The sequence below is a fragment of the Aptenodytes patagonicus genome, chromosome W (genome assembly GCF_965638725.1).
Source record: "Aptenodytes patagonicus chromosome W, bAptPat1.pri.cur, whole genome shotgun sequence".
In the NCBI taxonomy this organism is placed as follows: domain Eukaryota; kingdom Metazoa; phylum Chordata; class Aves; order Sphenisciformes; family Spheniscidae; genus Aptenodytes; species Aptenodytes patagonicus.
In genome coordinates this window covers 4,387,544-4,402,542 of record NC_134981.1, presented here as the reverse complement: position 1 = coordinate 4,402,542, position 14,999 = coordinate 4,387,544, and the positions used below count along the sequence as shown (strand labels likewise).

At 45.5% G+C, this 14,999-nt stretch overlaps 1 protein-coding gene across 2 annotated transcripts; it reads right to left on the bottom strand.

The window, feature by feature from the left end:
- Window positions 1-721: 721 nt before the first annotated feature.
- LOC143172143 (haloacid dehalogenase-like hydrolase domain-containing protein 2) lies at window positions 722-14,999 on the bottom strand. Of its 2 annotated transcripts, none has more exons than XM_076361404.1 (8): window positions 14,958-14,999; window positions 13,313-13,385; window positions 12,068-12,169; window positions 9,231-9,439; window positions 6,667-6,751; window positions 3,433-3,649; window positions 2,982-3,045; window positions 722-1,948 (listed from the first exon to the last, which is right to left on the bottom strand). In XM_076361404.1, exons 3-8 carry the CDS (start codon window positions 12,166-12,168, stop codon window positions 1,845-1,847), a joined length of 780 nt encoding a protein of 259 aa, XP_076217519.1. In that variant the 5' UTR covers window position 12,169; window positions 13,313-13,385; window positions 14,958-14,999; the 3' UTR covers window positions 722-1,844. The 2 variants fall into 2 exon arrangements, with proteins under 2 accessions (XP_076217519.1, XP_076217518.1); XM_076361403.1 differs by having other exon boundaries at window positions 12,068-12,173; window positions 14,958-14,993.

Here is a 14,999-nt window from a genome sequence, read left to right as displayed (position 1 = left end):
ACTTTTCTGCTTATAACCATGGCCTGGTAACCAGTCAGGACTGCCACCTGTCCTTTAATCTCTTAATTAGAAATTCTAATCAGTCCTGTTTTCAGGCTCTCAGGTCTCACGGCTGCCCCTCTCTTACCCTCCCTCTTGCTTGGCGAGACTGTTATCCTCTTTGCAGCTCTGCCAGGGTTTTCCTTGCATGGGCTTGCGTGCACCTGCCTCTCTAACTACGTACCACGGTCTTGCATGCTTTCCAGCACGCTCCAGGACCTCTGAAGCACTGACAGCCTCTTTTTGTTCTAGCGTCAGTCGCGTTGTCAGAAGTCTGTACGGGAAATGTCTTCACAGGATTTCGCTTACAGGTCTCTCACCTCCCGAACCCGACTCTGACTACGGGCCGAAGACCTCTCTTACGTACTCCAAGCAGAAACCAACACAGGTTCAGAATTGTTGGCATGAACACTAGTTGCGTGAATTTATTCAAAGCTGGAGGTTACAGTTTGTGAGGGCACACAAACAGTATCTAAAGACGGGTTTTGTTCCTGGGGGGGTTTATTGTTTCTTGTATTTCTACTGCCGAATCTACTCCGTCCACACGTTCTGTCTCGGACAGAGATTAGATCTGAATGCAGGTAACCACCCACCAAGTGAGACTGCAGGTGGATGGTTTTTCACGTAAGGAGAGCTTCCCATTCATTCTTCACGATGATTTTTCTTAACAAGAACAAGCAAGGCTTATTAACACAAAACTGTATTTTCAATAAGGTTAATACTCCGGTAACGTATAATTACAATCTAATAATTTAACACTCAGCAGCACTGTAAAACAACTGTAAAGGACTTTGATTATTACAGTTCACAAATGGACCAGAAAAGCTATTTACCATCATTACAAAGTTGGTTCTTGTCGGTGGCTTTAGTGCACAGAAAAAGCATGGCGTACTACAGAATTAAATCTCATTTTACAGCTCTGCTAACCAACTGTGTAAAAACTGGAATCTGTCCCCATGGCTTATGAAGGATTTTTCCCGTAACATTAAAAAGAAACAACAAAACCCCAACAACAGTGAAATTTTGCAACTGTAGCATTAATAGGACCCTGCTGAGTCTAATTTCAAGAATTCACAGTCTCTAAGGCATTTAATACCAGATTTTTGTTTCTGTACCATTCTTTTTAATAACAGCATCTAATTAAAACATCTGTAAAATGCTGACAGTTTTAATTTTATGTAAAATTTGAAAAACAAAACCCAGGATCTGTTCTAATGAGAGGAAAGATCTCAACAGCAGTTATTATTAAACAATGGTGATATTTTAATTTAAAAGTCACTTCTAAATGTGCCTAATCTCTACCTTTAAATTAGAGCAGAGCAGAATCATACTCAGTGAAATCACTACAGGCTGACTCAGGCTCTGTTAGTCTTGGAGGTTTATTTACTTGAGTATTTCCAGTGGGTTTTTTTTTCAGTTTAGCTTATTCAGCAGAAGAACGTGACACTTTCCAGACAGGGCTTTTCATCAGTTATTTCTTGCAAACTGGAAATAAACAGACCTCTCTGCCGTGCTCCCTACGTCGTTCAGGAAAGCAGCTGTGCTGGTTGTAGCCTTTCTGTCTCACCTGCCGGGTATCCGCAGTCCCTCATCACAGCCTCGTGAAACTACTACAGGAAAGGGGCTTTGCTGTGACTGGGCCGGGGCCCACACCGATCCTCTGCCCTTTCATGACTCGAGTGGCAGGAGCTCACGGCTAGGTTTCTGATGCAATGCATGCACTGATCCTGTGGTCTTAATTTTTGAAGCAAGAGTAAAGGAAATGATGTGAAACAGAGGTCTTGTCAAACTAACTATTCCCTTTCTCACAGCAGACGCTCTAGGATATGTTCCACTGCCTCTGGGAAATTCTCACAGGTTAAGTAAGGAGCGGGATTGATTTTGTCTTCATCTGCCGGTCGATATTTACCTGTAACAGATTAACAAAAACATACATTTACCAAGTTCCTTTGGGTATCCTTTTTTTTTTCCCCTGAAAATTACAGCTTCCTCGGATCAGGAGGAATGCCCATCTGAGGTTCTCCTGCAACAAATATCTCACAAGTCTTCCCTAAACAACCACCAAGCCTTACAGAAGATTCCTCCAGGGGTGGCTCTGGCTCAAAATTAGTGTTACTTACGCACTGGTTTCACTCCACTGTACTAGCACTATTCTTTCACTGACTGTTCAGATATTCGTGTTGTAGGTTCTTGAAATAATAATAATGTTATCATCTTCCCTTCTGGGTTTTATGAGGAAGAGTAGGATTACTTGCTTTCATTTTCAACATAATGGACTGTGTGGCATGAGCAGCTGCCACCTCAGAAAGACCTTACCCAGTCCATGGTACCATCAATAATACCCGCCAGTCCCTTAGGGTTCCACTTTTGTCTGAAGCAAAATTACTTCTATAATTACCAGTGTAATTACTAGGGAATGCCATCAGAGTTCCTGAATGATTAGAGGTTGCATTGCTATGACCGATTTTGGCAAGCTTAAAGATGTCACAGTAACAGTTCTCTCTGTTCTTCGACCAGCGCTCGGGATTTTGGAGTCATGGGAAAAAGATTCACACCTACAAGATCAGCCGCCCACGTCTATTACTTCCTACCATCCTGCTCCCAGTTCGGGGGTCTGTGCTCCAGCCCTGTTGTTGAAACATTAAATATAATGGCCTATCCTGACTTAATCGCAATCTACTGCTTGACAGGCTGCCACGCTGCAGCTGAGGAAACGTATCTGCTGCACTCACCCCAAAATGAATGGGGTGATGGACTCGGGGTCTCCCAGCAGCCCCTCGGTGTGACAAACCATGGGCATGGCGGGCCTCTACAAGGCACCAGGGCCAGACCCAGGGCTCAGAGCATACCTTTGCTTTGGGCACGGGGGGCTGCCAGTACCCAGGGCCAGATCACTGAGTGCACCGCTGTCTCCCGAAATGACCGATCCATCGAGTACTTACCGGTCCTTACCAAAATCCCACGCATGCCCGCATTCTGGGCGCCACCAACATCATCCCTGCAGTCCTGGGACAAAACAGGAGATCAGCTGGTTAGTGGGCACAGACACTATTTGTTAACAGGTTTTTCATGACGTTCTCTGCCTTGCACATCACTAATCAGCCACTTAAAAGCAGCTACACGGAGTCAAATCCTGTAGCTACCTGTTAGACAAACTGTCACGGGAATGATTTACTACGTGCTTTTTGCCTGATCAAATAGCGACCGACGCGAGAGAACTGACCCCATGGACTACACGTTCAATCCTGCAAGTTTTGATGGTTCAGTTTTCACCCCTCGTCTAAGCACAGCGCTTTTCAAAAGATCCATTCGTGGCATTTGGGAGGCACGACACACAGCGGAGATGGGCACTACGTTAACAGGCAAGTGATAAGGTATTTGGTCCCCACGTACGTCACCAATCATGACGGCCTCTTCTGGGGCACAGTCAGTCCCCCGCAAAGCTTCTAGGAAGAAGGTTTTCTCTGGCTTCCCCACCACTGTCGCTTTGGTGTCCGTCGCGTATTCCAGCCCAGCTACAAAAGGTCCAGGTCCCAGAGCCAAGCCATCTTTTCTCTTGAAGTATCTGGCTTTATGAATAGCTATAAGAGGAGCACCATCCAAAATCAACCTAAATGAAGAAGGAAGTACAAAAATTATATTAAAAACCCCCGATATTTACAGCTGAAGGCCTGAACTGGCTTTCGTTTAAGTTGACAAAGCTCCCGCTGACTTTCACAAAGCCCCAGATTATAATGCAAGCTAGCATTCGTTTGGACAGTTAAAGTTCCTTCCTTACTCTTCCCCAGAAACAGCTAGTAAAACAAATCCCCCAAATAAAGAATTTATTATCTTGAGGATTTTAACAGGTAACTATTTTTAAATCCGGTCTATATCTCTCATGTGATTAGGTCCATTACTCTTAAGCTGCCTCACTTTTCACTAAGGCAAACATCCTAACATTAGAACCCATCTGATTTCCCCACGCAAGTATTTTAAAATACATTAACCACAGGCAGCAGCTGTAGGTAGCAGTTTGATGGCCACAGCTTTAATCTCCTCGCCTGGACTGAGAACACAGCAGTGCTTTCAGGATGCTGCTGCCGGGAAATCTGCAGCCCAGCAGTCCTTGGGGCTGTCGGTATCGCCTCTAACAGCCGAACAGCTATGTGTTTCCAGCAGAGATGGGTGTTCAGGTGAGTCCCAAATAGAAGGTGGATGATTTTACCCTAACTTTATAGTTTAACGTTGGAGGAATTACAATAACAAGTTACACGAAAAAGCACAAAGATATTAGGCATGTTCACGTCCCATCGAATTCCCCAGTTAACAGCGCTATTACTGAGCCTGTTAGGAACAAAGCTGGATTTGAGCTCCTTGCTATTGGGAACCAAAAATTCCAAGTGGAAGATGGATCAAAGCAACAAGTCAGCAGATTCCTAACACTTCCGAGTACGATAAAAGGGTCACAGAGTAAGGGTCACAAGGCACGGTATGGCAGCGTTACAGGAGGGTCTTGGCTGGCCACAGCACCTGGGAGCCTCAGGAAGCGAGTGCAGCGGTGGTCTGAGAGACTAGGAACTGCTCCCTGCCCAACAACCAAGATCCTCCCACCTTCCACGGGCCCAATTCTGCCCCAACGCACCAGCGTGCACCCTCCTCGGGGTTCCACAGACAGCATCTCTGCCTGCCAGCTGACCTACCTGTTAAAAACCTGCACAGATCGTCTGGAATGGGTGGAAAAACATAAGGGAAGAAGTAATTAAGAAACTGCTGTTGCTCCACCGATCTCAATCAGTGCCTCCTTAGCCTCGCTACCTTGTCAGCCCTGTCAATTCACTTTGTGTCTGCTTGAGGGCTCTTGTCTAACACTTGCCTTGTAAAACCCTTGTGGCAGGGAGCATGTCTTGTTAGCACACACAGCGCCTGAACAGTGGACCCGTGACAGCAAAGTAATAAATGGGAGTTTAAGAATGCTTGCTTTCACAGAATCTGGACCTAATCTTTGAATTCTTCCATTTCTGTTACCTGCCTGGTAGTTGTTCTTTACAGCAGACACAGCAGCTACCTGTCCTGCAGCAAAGGGAAGCCTGCGTAGCTGCTGCACTAGAGGAATCCTCCCGGTACTACCAAGCACAGCAAGGTTATCGCAGTCCTCCCCTTCCCCAGCCTCAGTTTCAGTGCAACAAAAGCCCTCCAGACAGCATCTATAAAAGCTGAGGTTAACGACTGCCAAACGCTTCCCGTTCGATTTTATAGCACCTTCTTCAGGTACTGAGGCAACTCCAGTCTTTGTCACAACAGGCAGGAATGTAACTAGCAAAGCTTCGGGATAGAGGGGAAACGCTGGCCGTTATCTTGAGGGCAGAAAGAAGGATTTCTTTTCCCCTTAACCCCGCCTGATTTACAAAAAAAAAAGCCTTTAAGAAAACAAACAAAATCTTGCTTTGCCCCTTCACTGCCTTTCTGGAGCTCTGCTGTGGCTCTGCTCAAAGAAGCTGCCTTAGGTGAGTTGTATGCTCCTTGGAGGACGTCTGCTCCTTCCCACGTGCTTGCAGAGCAGCCTGGGTACTCTGAGCAGTACATAAATGATAATACTTCATTTCACTTAATTATCACAAAACACTTCTATTGAATCAATGCGTTCCAAAGCAAGCTCAACAAGAAGAGAGTTGGCACGCGTTATCTGTGAGCAGCCAGGTATGTTCGCGATGGGAGGATGCCTCTAGGATACAGAAAAATCTAATTTGACAGCAGCACCACAACCACTTACATTCAGCAGTCTGCAGGAGGGATCTCACCTGAGAGAATTTTTTAAATGTGGCATCAAAATCCCACGTATACAAGAAGAGAAATTTAGTCTCAGTCATTTCAAATGGTGCCTAGAGAATGGCCTTACTCTGTGTATCTCATTTTGGGACTCTCATCGGGTTCGATTTACCTAACCTAATGTTGGATATCGACCGAGCAGTTGCCTACCAGGTAATTAGTCAGTCTGGGCTCTTCACAGTCAGTGGAGAGGAAAAAGCACTGCTAGGGCACAGTTCAACTGTCCTATTTTAAGCACTACTGGGGAAAAAATGAATGGTGCCTTACAAGCGCCTCCTCTCTCCCTCTGGAGCCCAGGTCACCAGCTCAGATACAGGCATCGGCACTGTAGATACCTGCATTTAAGCAGATTCACCTTAAGGTTTTGCTATGAGCAATGCAAACCCCAAGTGACTTAATTATCTGAGCAGTAAAAGACAGGGAATAAAGTAAAGGACAAGGCATAAGGCTCGAGAAGAAGAGAATGCGGCCAGTAGTTAATATTTCTATTAGACCAAAGAAAACTGACACCAGCAAAACAGTTTATCTTCAATAGAGGACTGGGGGAAAAATACCCAGAACAAGTCAGTGAGACGTTGAAGATCAGACAGAGCCCATCCTGCGGCCTCCGCCCAGCCTGAAACACAGGACCAGGAAAACACCGGGCAAATCCAGGACAGACTCACAGCGGATGATCATACCATAATCACGCTACGTAACGATGATACTGCTACCACCCTCTTCTTCCCACACGAGAAGGATTTCCTCGCCTACGTAGAGGTACAGAGCCCAGCACAAGACAGCCACCCTTCAAAATGCCACGAGGAGGGGCTGACTTACCGAAACGCTCTGTTCATCATCTCGTAGTGAAAGCGCTCAGGAGCCAGTCCTACCACCACTGCATTGGGGTCATCAGTGGCTATGCCTGGAAAATTGAAACGTGACTCTGAGTGAACAGCATTTTATTCATACTTAGCAGTACACAGTCAACAAGTGCAATTAAATCACTTTACAGCAAAAATGAGCATTTTCTGACACAGACACATCACATATAGACTAGTTTTACGTCTTTTAGAAACGAGGAAAGCATCTGTGGAAAGGTGTTGATCTATCCAGACTCTGCCATCCTACACGATGGACACAACTCTGCAGCCGGGTAGTCTTAACAGTGACTGTTGAACAGTCATTCTCTCACTGCCTCCACTGAAATGCCGGAGACCGCACAAATCACTTCTTTAACTGAATGACTTTTTGTTATCTAAGAATCGCTTTCTACGCATATTCATCTGCTTTGTAAGACAGTAAAGCAGGAAGACTAGAGAATTCCATCTGGTTTTTCTGTTCCCTCTAGTCACAGAAAACTCCACTTATGGTAAAAAGCCTGAGTGTTGTTCTACATATCAGTCCGGTTATGATGGCAAAGATGGTATTGCAGCATGACCTAGAAGTTGTTACACTAGATTAGTTTTGGCTCTTCTGGAAGGTCTTTTTTTTAATGTGGATTAGTCCCCTCGAGAACAGCTTGCACCTCCTTTGTCCTGCACTGCTCCGGAGGAGCATGACCTGTTTTTACATGGCAGTGCCACCTCTGAACAGAACCAGCAGTGGAAGCAGAGTAGCACCTACAGGAGAAACAGGAGTACCAGAGTGTTTTATTTAGGACAGGTTAAGTATCAGCTGCATCCTGCACTTGCTGGGGGTTTTGTTCCACCTTCACACAGCATATCCTCTACACCTTTACTGGGATAACTAGAGCTCCTGGGTCTCCAGAGAGTGTCATCGCAGCCTGCTGGCTGATGCCTCCTGCCGCATGTCCTTCAGTTAGCTCAGACAGCAAAACGTACACTCAGAGATGCCATGTGGATTTGTGACACCATCCAAAGCACCTGGGTCCTTTAACCAAGAATGGATTACATTCATCCATCTGTGACCAACTTTATAGAGAGATTAGCCAAGAATAGTTCAATAGCAGCCATTAACAGGAATTTAAAACATTCTGCATCGTACTTAAATGTTTCAAGAGCAGCACTGAGAGAATATGAGCAAAACCGCCTGTAGCAAAGAGAAACAAAACAATCCATTCCAGATCCAAGCAACACAGAAAATGCCACCAACACACTCCGCTGATAGCTCTATCTTTGCCATCTTTTACAAAATTACCATCAGCTACTGTAAAACTGATGGAAAGATCCCAAATACATGGAGATTAAACTGATTTAACCACCTTCGGTGAAATAGCTGCCGTCTCTGCTGTTTCTGACCCAAGAAAGCCTTCCTGAGAACACAAATACAGAATATCGCTGGGGGCGTATTTCTCTGGAGATGATGTTAGGTGGAACAGATTATCAGGTTTCATTGCTCTCAGAGCCCACAGAGGCTTTTCTCCTGAACGCTTATCTTTCTGAAGATTACTGACTAGACTATGGCACTAAAATTTAACAGGAAATGTCTAGCTCCTAGCAAGATTAGAACCTACTTAAATTACACAGCCATAAGGATTTCAGTTTATAAGGCACGGGGCAGGGAGAGGTGGTAAGCCATCCACATTTTTGCTGCCTTGACTTTAAATGAAAGTCTGAATATACAATATATAGTTTTCAACTCTGAATACGTTAAAAATGTGGGTATCTTCACTACTCTTGAAACAACGATGTGGTTAAGTCAAGGACTAACTGTCCTAGCTTCAGGCACCTGTCAGACATGTCCGAGTTAGAATTTATCATCTTCCACTGCCCTTATTGTTGAGAGAGGGAAACGGGAACATCTGAAAGTAAAGCAAGTTTTAACCAGGTCTTTAGAGATGACAATCTAGAGAAGTCGGGGCAATGAAGCTTCTATCACCAATTAAGGTATCCAAATACATGGATACATGAGACCTAGATGTTCAATACAAGTAACAATAACTACCTGGAGATTTTACATTTAATAATAATCTATTAAGAGAAATAGTCTCCTGCGCGTGCCTACACACTGGCTTTTCAGCTCTTTACGAGCAAAACCTCTGTACCATAGCTGAGGGAAACCGGATTTCCAACAAATCGACACTTCCTTGCTATAAAACAAATCAGCACTGGTAGGTGCAATAAATCTCCAATGATCAAGTGGTAAGTATTACTTTTTTTTTTTACACTGGAAATTAATAAAAAGTATCGAGTTTTACCCAAATTCCTGACTATTTGAAGGTTTTGGCTGCCATTTCCACTACTCTTCAAGAAGCTATGACTTCAGACAGTTTAATGTTAATTTAAAAAGCAGAAAGGATCTTTATGACCCTGGAGAGTCCCACATTTCAGGCTTCATCATGGCTAGTGGTATATATATGATCGTCATTCTACCAAACGGAGAGCACTATGTTTCCTTAGCTGTTCAGTAACTTCCCCCACACTGTTTTCTGACCGCCTCACCTGTGAAATCAGGCAGGGCCTTATCGTCCACCAGGAGGAGAGGCCGCACCTGCTTTTGCTCCAGAAGATTTCTGGCTGCTGTCAGAGACGTGAAGATCTCATTTTCTGCAATGTCAAATCCCAGCTTCGTCAGCCTCTCCAGCAGGTCTCTCTTGCACTCCTTCGTTGTGTTTGTCACAAATCGAATGGTAACCGGAGCGCTGCGCAGCCTGATGGATGAAGAGCAAAGGCAAATTGGCCCCAGCATCATTCTATTTACACACCTGTACGTCTCTTTGGGACTGAAAAAGGACCGTTTGTCTGAAGGCTGCAGATGAAAAGACTGTATACATCCCAGAGTACTGGTGCCACACAAGAACCATGAGGTTGTTAACTTCTGTGGACTGGGGGGCAATGTGAAACAGATGGCAAGAATTACAGCTACCAGAACAAGACCAAGTCTCCCCTGTTTTGCTTCTACCAGGAAAAGTCTGGAGGAAAATAGTGATTCCAAACTCCACCTTCATAGTAGCAGCAAACACATCTATGATCAACAACAACTAGTTTGAAAAGCCTTCTAGTTCAAACTAGATAATAAATAAACCAGCCCTGTATTCTGGATCAACAGCATCCTGAACCAAAACAAATAAACAAAAGAACCTTGTTGCTAAATACATTGAACTCCACCTGCCGAGTGAATTTCACAGCAGCTGTGGCTCCTTCAGAGAGGCAGGATGCTCTAGGAGCCTGTGTTACCTGTGTGACGATTTTATGTTAGCTTTTGCAGCCATTTCTCCCTTTACTGAGGAACACCAATATCACATAAAACCACATTATTGCCCTACACTGACAGTACGTGCTACCAAAGAATCAAATAATTGTAAGTGACAATTTCAATGGCGTTCCCTTTAATTATTCCCCCACCATCACTTTCTCTGTTTGTTGCCATAGAAACAAACACTGGCATCACGACTGCACGGAGAACATCAGAATAAAGTTGGTCAACGCTGGAGACCTGCTTGCACCTGCCGCTTCTTTCTCTTGTTTGTCAGATACACCGACCCTTCACAAGTATGAACTGGTAAAAAAGTCCCCTGGTTGCTAATAAAATAAAAATAAGTCTTTTTTTTTTCCCCACGGACCTCAATACTGAGAAGTAACCCTAAAAATGGAATCTATCCATTTGTTCCCCAAGCAAGCTGCACGCCAATCATTTCAGCGTCTCTTTAGGAAGGACAATGACATGGATTAGCGGGAAAGAGCATGAGAAAATACTTTTTTCAAACCTTTAAGCAAAAAGACATGGCTGTTCTTTGCAGTGAAATGACACCTGCTCTCCATACCCATGACAGCCAGTTCAAGCTGACAAACAGCACCAGACTCTCTCTGCACCTTATCCCTTCTCTAACGCCCTCCCCTTGCCAAAGCCAGAACAGGGCCTGCATGAGCACAGCTCAGCTGGAATCAAGCAGAAGCAGAAGACAAAGGAGAATCAGTGGCTTTATAAAACAGTTTGTCTTCCGATTCTCCAGAAGCCATTTCTTCTGTCCAGTCTACTGCCTGGGGGTTTGGAGGTGGGCAGCAGACAGGACAGATACTGAGCTCTTCTCAACAATATCACCACTTTTTTATATATATATAGATTTTTTGAGAATGCTCTCACCTGGCACAAGTTCTCCCTGCAGCACGAAACACCAGGCAGACAAGGTCCAATGAATGAACGGGTAATGAAGGAGTACCCAATGCTTTAGCAGTTTTTACTTCCTTGCAATTTTACATCTTTAGGAGATAATTATCTCCACAGAATTATTTGTGAAAAAAAAAGCAGACTTTCCTAATCCCGCTGCGAACTTTTCCTCTGAGCAACAGTCTAGCTTCATAAAAATCTAAGCAGCCAATACAATTCCAGTAAAAACTTCTCATCCTTAATTCAACCCTGTTCCTCTCTCCTGATTAATTCTTATTGTCCCAGCATCTTAAGGTGTCCTCCCTCACTCATCATGATAGCTTATATCGCTTTGTGTTTTCCTTCATCCATTGCAAGATGTCTTCTCCAGGAAAACAGTGTCATAACACAGGACAAAGATCCCTGCGGTTGCATATCCTATTTTGCCGCTGACTTGGCCAGATTAAGTCATTTTATTATGCCTCAGTTTCTTTAGGCACCCTTTCATCAGAAGAGAAAGAGGTACTCAGCTGTCCTGTTTATTAACGTGTTGAAATTCTAACAAAAGATGGGCTGGATTATCAAGTGTTTCTCAAACTAAAAAAACGACTGGGGTTGTTTATCTACCAGAAAGAAACTTTAAAAATAATAAAGCAATGCCTTGGCTGAACGACCAACTGAAACGAGAACTCTGCAAAAGATGCCTTGCTCACTAGGCCAAGTTATTCTGTTATTCCACTGTAGCTCACCACAGGCCTAAGGGCTCAGACAATCAGTCAGGTTCTTGTAGTTAAACAAAGCACCGAGGAACAGCTCAGCTGAAGTGACTTTGGTGTACACGGGGTAATTCAGGTTAACTTAACTACTTTCCACTTTGGCTGAGGCCGTAGTCCCATATGAGTTAGCGGAAACGCTCTGAATATTGTCTTTTTCTATCTAGAAAAGACCTAGAGAGCAACTTAGGAAAGCCGTGGGGGCTCAGGTGATACATGGCAACTTTTCAATATCTAGGCCCTTTGCTGATTTCTCTTGGTATTAATACAGGTGTAAATAAAAGCAGAATTTGGCCGCCTATTTGCTTATCCACGACAGCATAAAAAGGCAGAAGCTTCAGGCCCGTTTACTTAAAGAAGCGTCTGTGCAAACAGCGCTGACCATAACCTATCAGAGGAAATCGAAAAAGGTAGCTTGCCTTTTAAGAGCTTCCTGCGCGCCTGGCACAGCTGAGTCTTCAATGTGAAGTGTGCCGCTGAGATCCACCAAGACAGCCTTCAGCGCACGCCGAGCTGCCATCCTTCCTTCCCCAGGGAAAATGCAAATAAATGAAACAACAAAAAACTGGTTAGCAGACAATGGATAATAAAAATAAGGAACTCGGTTAAGCGCCTCATTTGTGCCCAGCCCGGTATTACTCAGAACATTACTCGCAGTATTAAATGGGCCCCTTTAGACAGAGAAATAAAAGGCAGTGTTTAAAAAAAATACATAATTGATGGGGTGGTATTTTCCCAAAGACTCTATATATGGAAATCAGGTGCTATTTGTTTTTTAAGTGCCTTTATTTGTGCGCGTCAAAAAAATTCTCTAAACAACTAAGACTGTTGGGAAGAGGATCATTAGGTCTGGTATTGCTGGTTCAAGGCCTCAGCAAGCACATTTCGGCAAGTCCCATCGACACCAATGGCGCTGTTCAAGCAAAAATAAATACACCACTACTAAGCGACGATACAGTGCTCCGACTATAAAGCTCAAAAAGCTCTGCGAAAGTGGATATTGTTAATTTTATTTTTGTAAGCGAGATCTACGGTGATCCAGCCCACGACACAATTCAGGTGCCCTAACTCTTAGGTTATTCGGCGGTCGACTGCCTGTGTGCCGGCGTGGATTTAGCCTGGAAGCTCTCAGGGCTCAAGGATATTCAGCACCCCAAAGGGTTACTCCCTCCTCTTGCAAAGGGGACACTCAAGCAGTTTTTCTACAGCAAGCTTCTGTGTCACACAAAAGGAGACTTAGCCCAAAATAGAAGCCAGCATTCAAAGGGTAAAGGCACCGGGGAAGAAAACAGTGAGGTCATGTGCAAGTCATCTGTCTAAAAAGCTGTCTTCAGAAACCAGTACTTCTCCTTATCTGTGCTGCAGGGGCTGTATTTTGCTCCACAAGCAAGTTTGCTGAGCTATTTCTTAGCAAATGTCCAACAGGGAAGCTTTTCTCCTGTCTGTTGGACAATAACGACTATCTGATCTGTCATCGCTAGCAAGTCATCACGATTTTATGTTGAGCCCTTTTGGTTACAGACAGACCATGTAACATGTATGTACTCTTAAAAAAAAAGCAGAGTAGTCAACACCATGATTAGAACCTGCCTTAATAAATTTAATTTTCTATTAATCAGGACAGTTTTATCTTTGCAGACAGTTCTATAAATGATCAAGATCACCTGAACCTGATGTCTCAGGTACAAGACGCGCAGAAAACTTTGAGATTCCACTTTGATTATTCCTGCTGGTTCCCTGCAATAAGAAAAAAAAAAAAATACAATGCTTATTTTACAGTATGTCTGTTGCTACACAGGCCAAGGTTGAAAGTCTATGATAAAGAGCTGATAACAGAACGCCTAAGGGAGCTTCATCAATCGGATGGGAAAAGAGGGCACCAGGTTTCTAAGACATCTTCTCTGAGTGAAATACTTAGTGCAGACAAAGTGCCTGAACAGCATGGAATTTGCATGACTCCACATTATCTCCATGACAAAAAAATTCTCTTCCCTCAGGCACTTCAACTTTAGCACAGGGAATTTTGAGTGGTGAGAGAGATTAAAGAGGACTGAAGGAGGTGCTATTATATCAATTCTCTAGCCAAAGACACATGACTGCAGAGCAACTGCACCGTGTCTGCATGGGTAGCACAGCTAAGGATGGATAGAATATCCTAGCTTAGCAGAAACGGGATTTTTTTTTTTATTCCTCTTTTACCCTAGATCTCCGTTGGTTCTCCTATTCACAGTGTATTTATTGAGGTGGTATGGAAGTTATTTGCAGAGCCAGTTTTCAGCATAGCTGATTTTAACTATAAAGCTCATGGCCTAGCAATAAAGTCCTGAAAAACTTCAGTACCTCAGTTTTCATAACCGCAGCCCAACACATTAGGGGAACCTCACCGTGGTGCTGGCATTACAGCTACAGCAACGGGATGAAGCCACATGGTAATTCAGGCCGGTCAGGACCTGAGGGACCATCCAGTTCAACTCCCACCTGGTCTTTGGCAGTCTAAGGGGCCTCCGTGCCGTACAGGGATGCAACAAAGTGCTCACGACCTGCGTGAAAGAGGCCTTGGCCCCTTGCGGGAACTTGTAATGGCACAGATGTGTTTGCGCCACGGAGGGGCTGCTCTCCATGGCAGAGGTGCCCGGCACTGCCCGCACAGGGCCGGCCTCCCCCGGCTCCTGTTCCTCCTTCTCCCCCAGACCCCACCACTGGGCCACCCCACAAGGCCTACGCAGTGCCGCCAGCAAAGGCCAGGCCTTTCCCTTGGACAATGGCACAAGCCAGGCAGCAAAGCTGGAGCCCCTGAAGCCACTGGCGAGCCCCAGGACAAGGCAGCAGAGCAGCCCAGGCCCAGGCCCAGGGCCAGCTGCGCTGACGGGAGTGGGGCTCCAGGGCCACCCACCCAGCCCCACAGAGAGCCCACACGGCCTCCCCTGTGGGCCTGCCGTTGCCCCCTGAGGAGCCGGGGGCAGTGAGTGTCTCTCTGCTCAGCCCTGGGGCCTCTCCCCTGCCCCACAACGCCTTCCAGGACGGATGCCTCCCCCTCCCCTCGCCATACTGGAAAGGGCATGAGGGTGCAACTACCTTCCCCACCCCCGGCCAAGGAGATGGTACCGCCTCTGTCCGCCAGTTTACAATGGGCAGGTGGGCTGGTCCATTCTCTGGAGGGAGAGCCTCCGAGCTCGGCAAGCTCCCCTTTTTCCTGACGCGGATGGTTCCGCCCGCCCGTTCGCGCTCGAAGGAGGCGGGCGAGCCCACTCGGACGAGAGGGGAGAGCAGGTTGCCAGCAGCCCCCTCCTCGCCCTCCCCGAGACTAACCTGGCTCCAGCCGCCCCCGCCGCCGCCCCTGCGGTCTGCCCG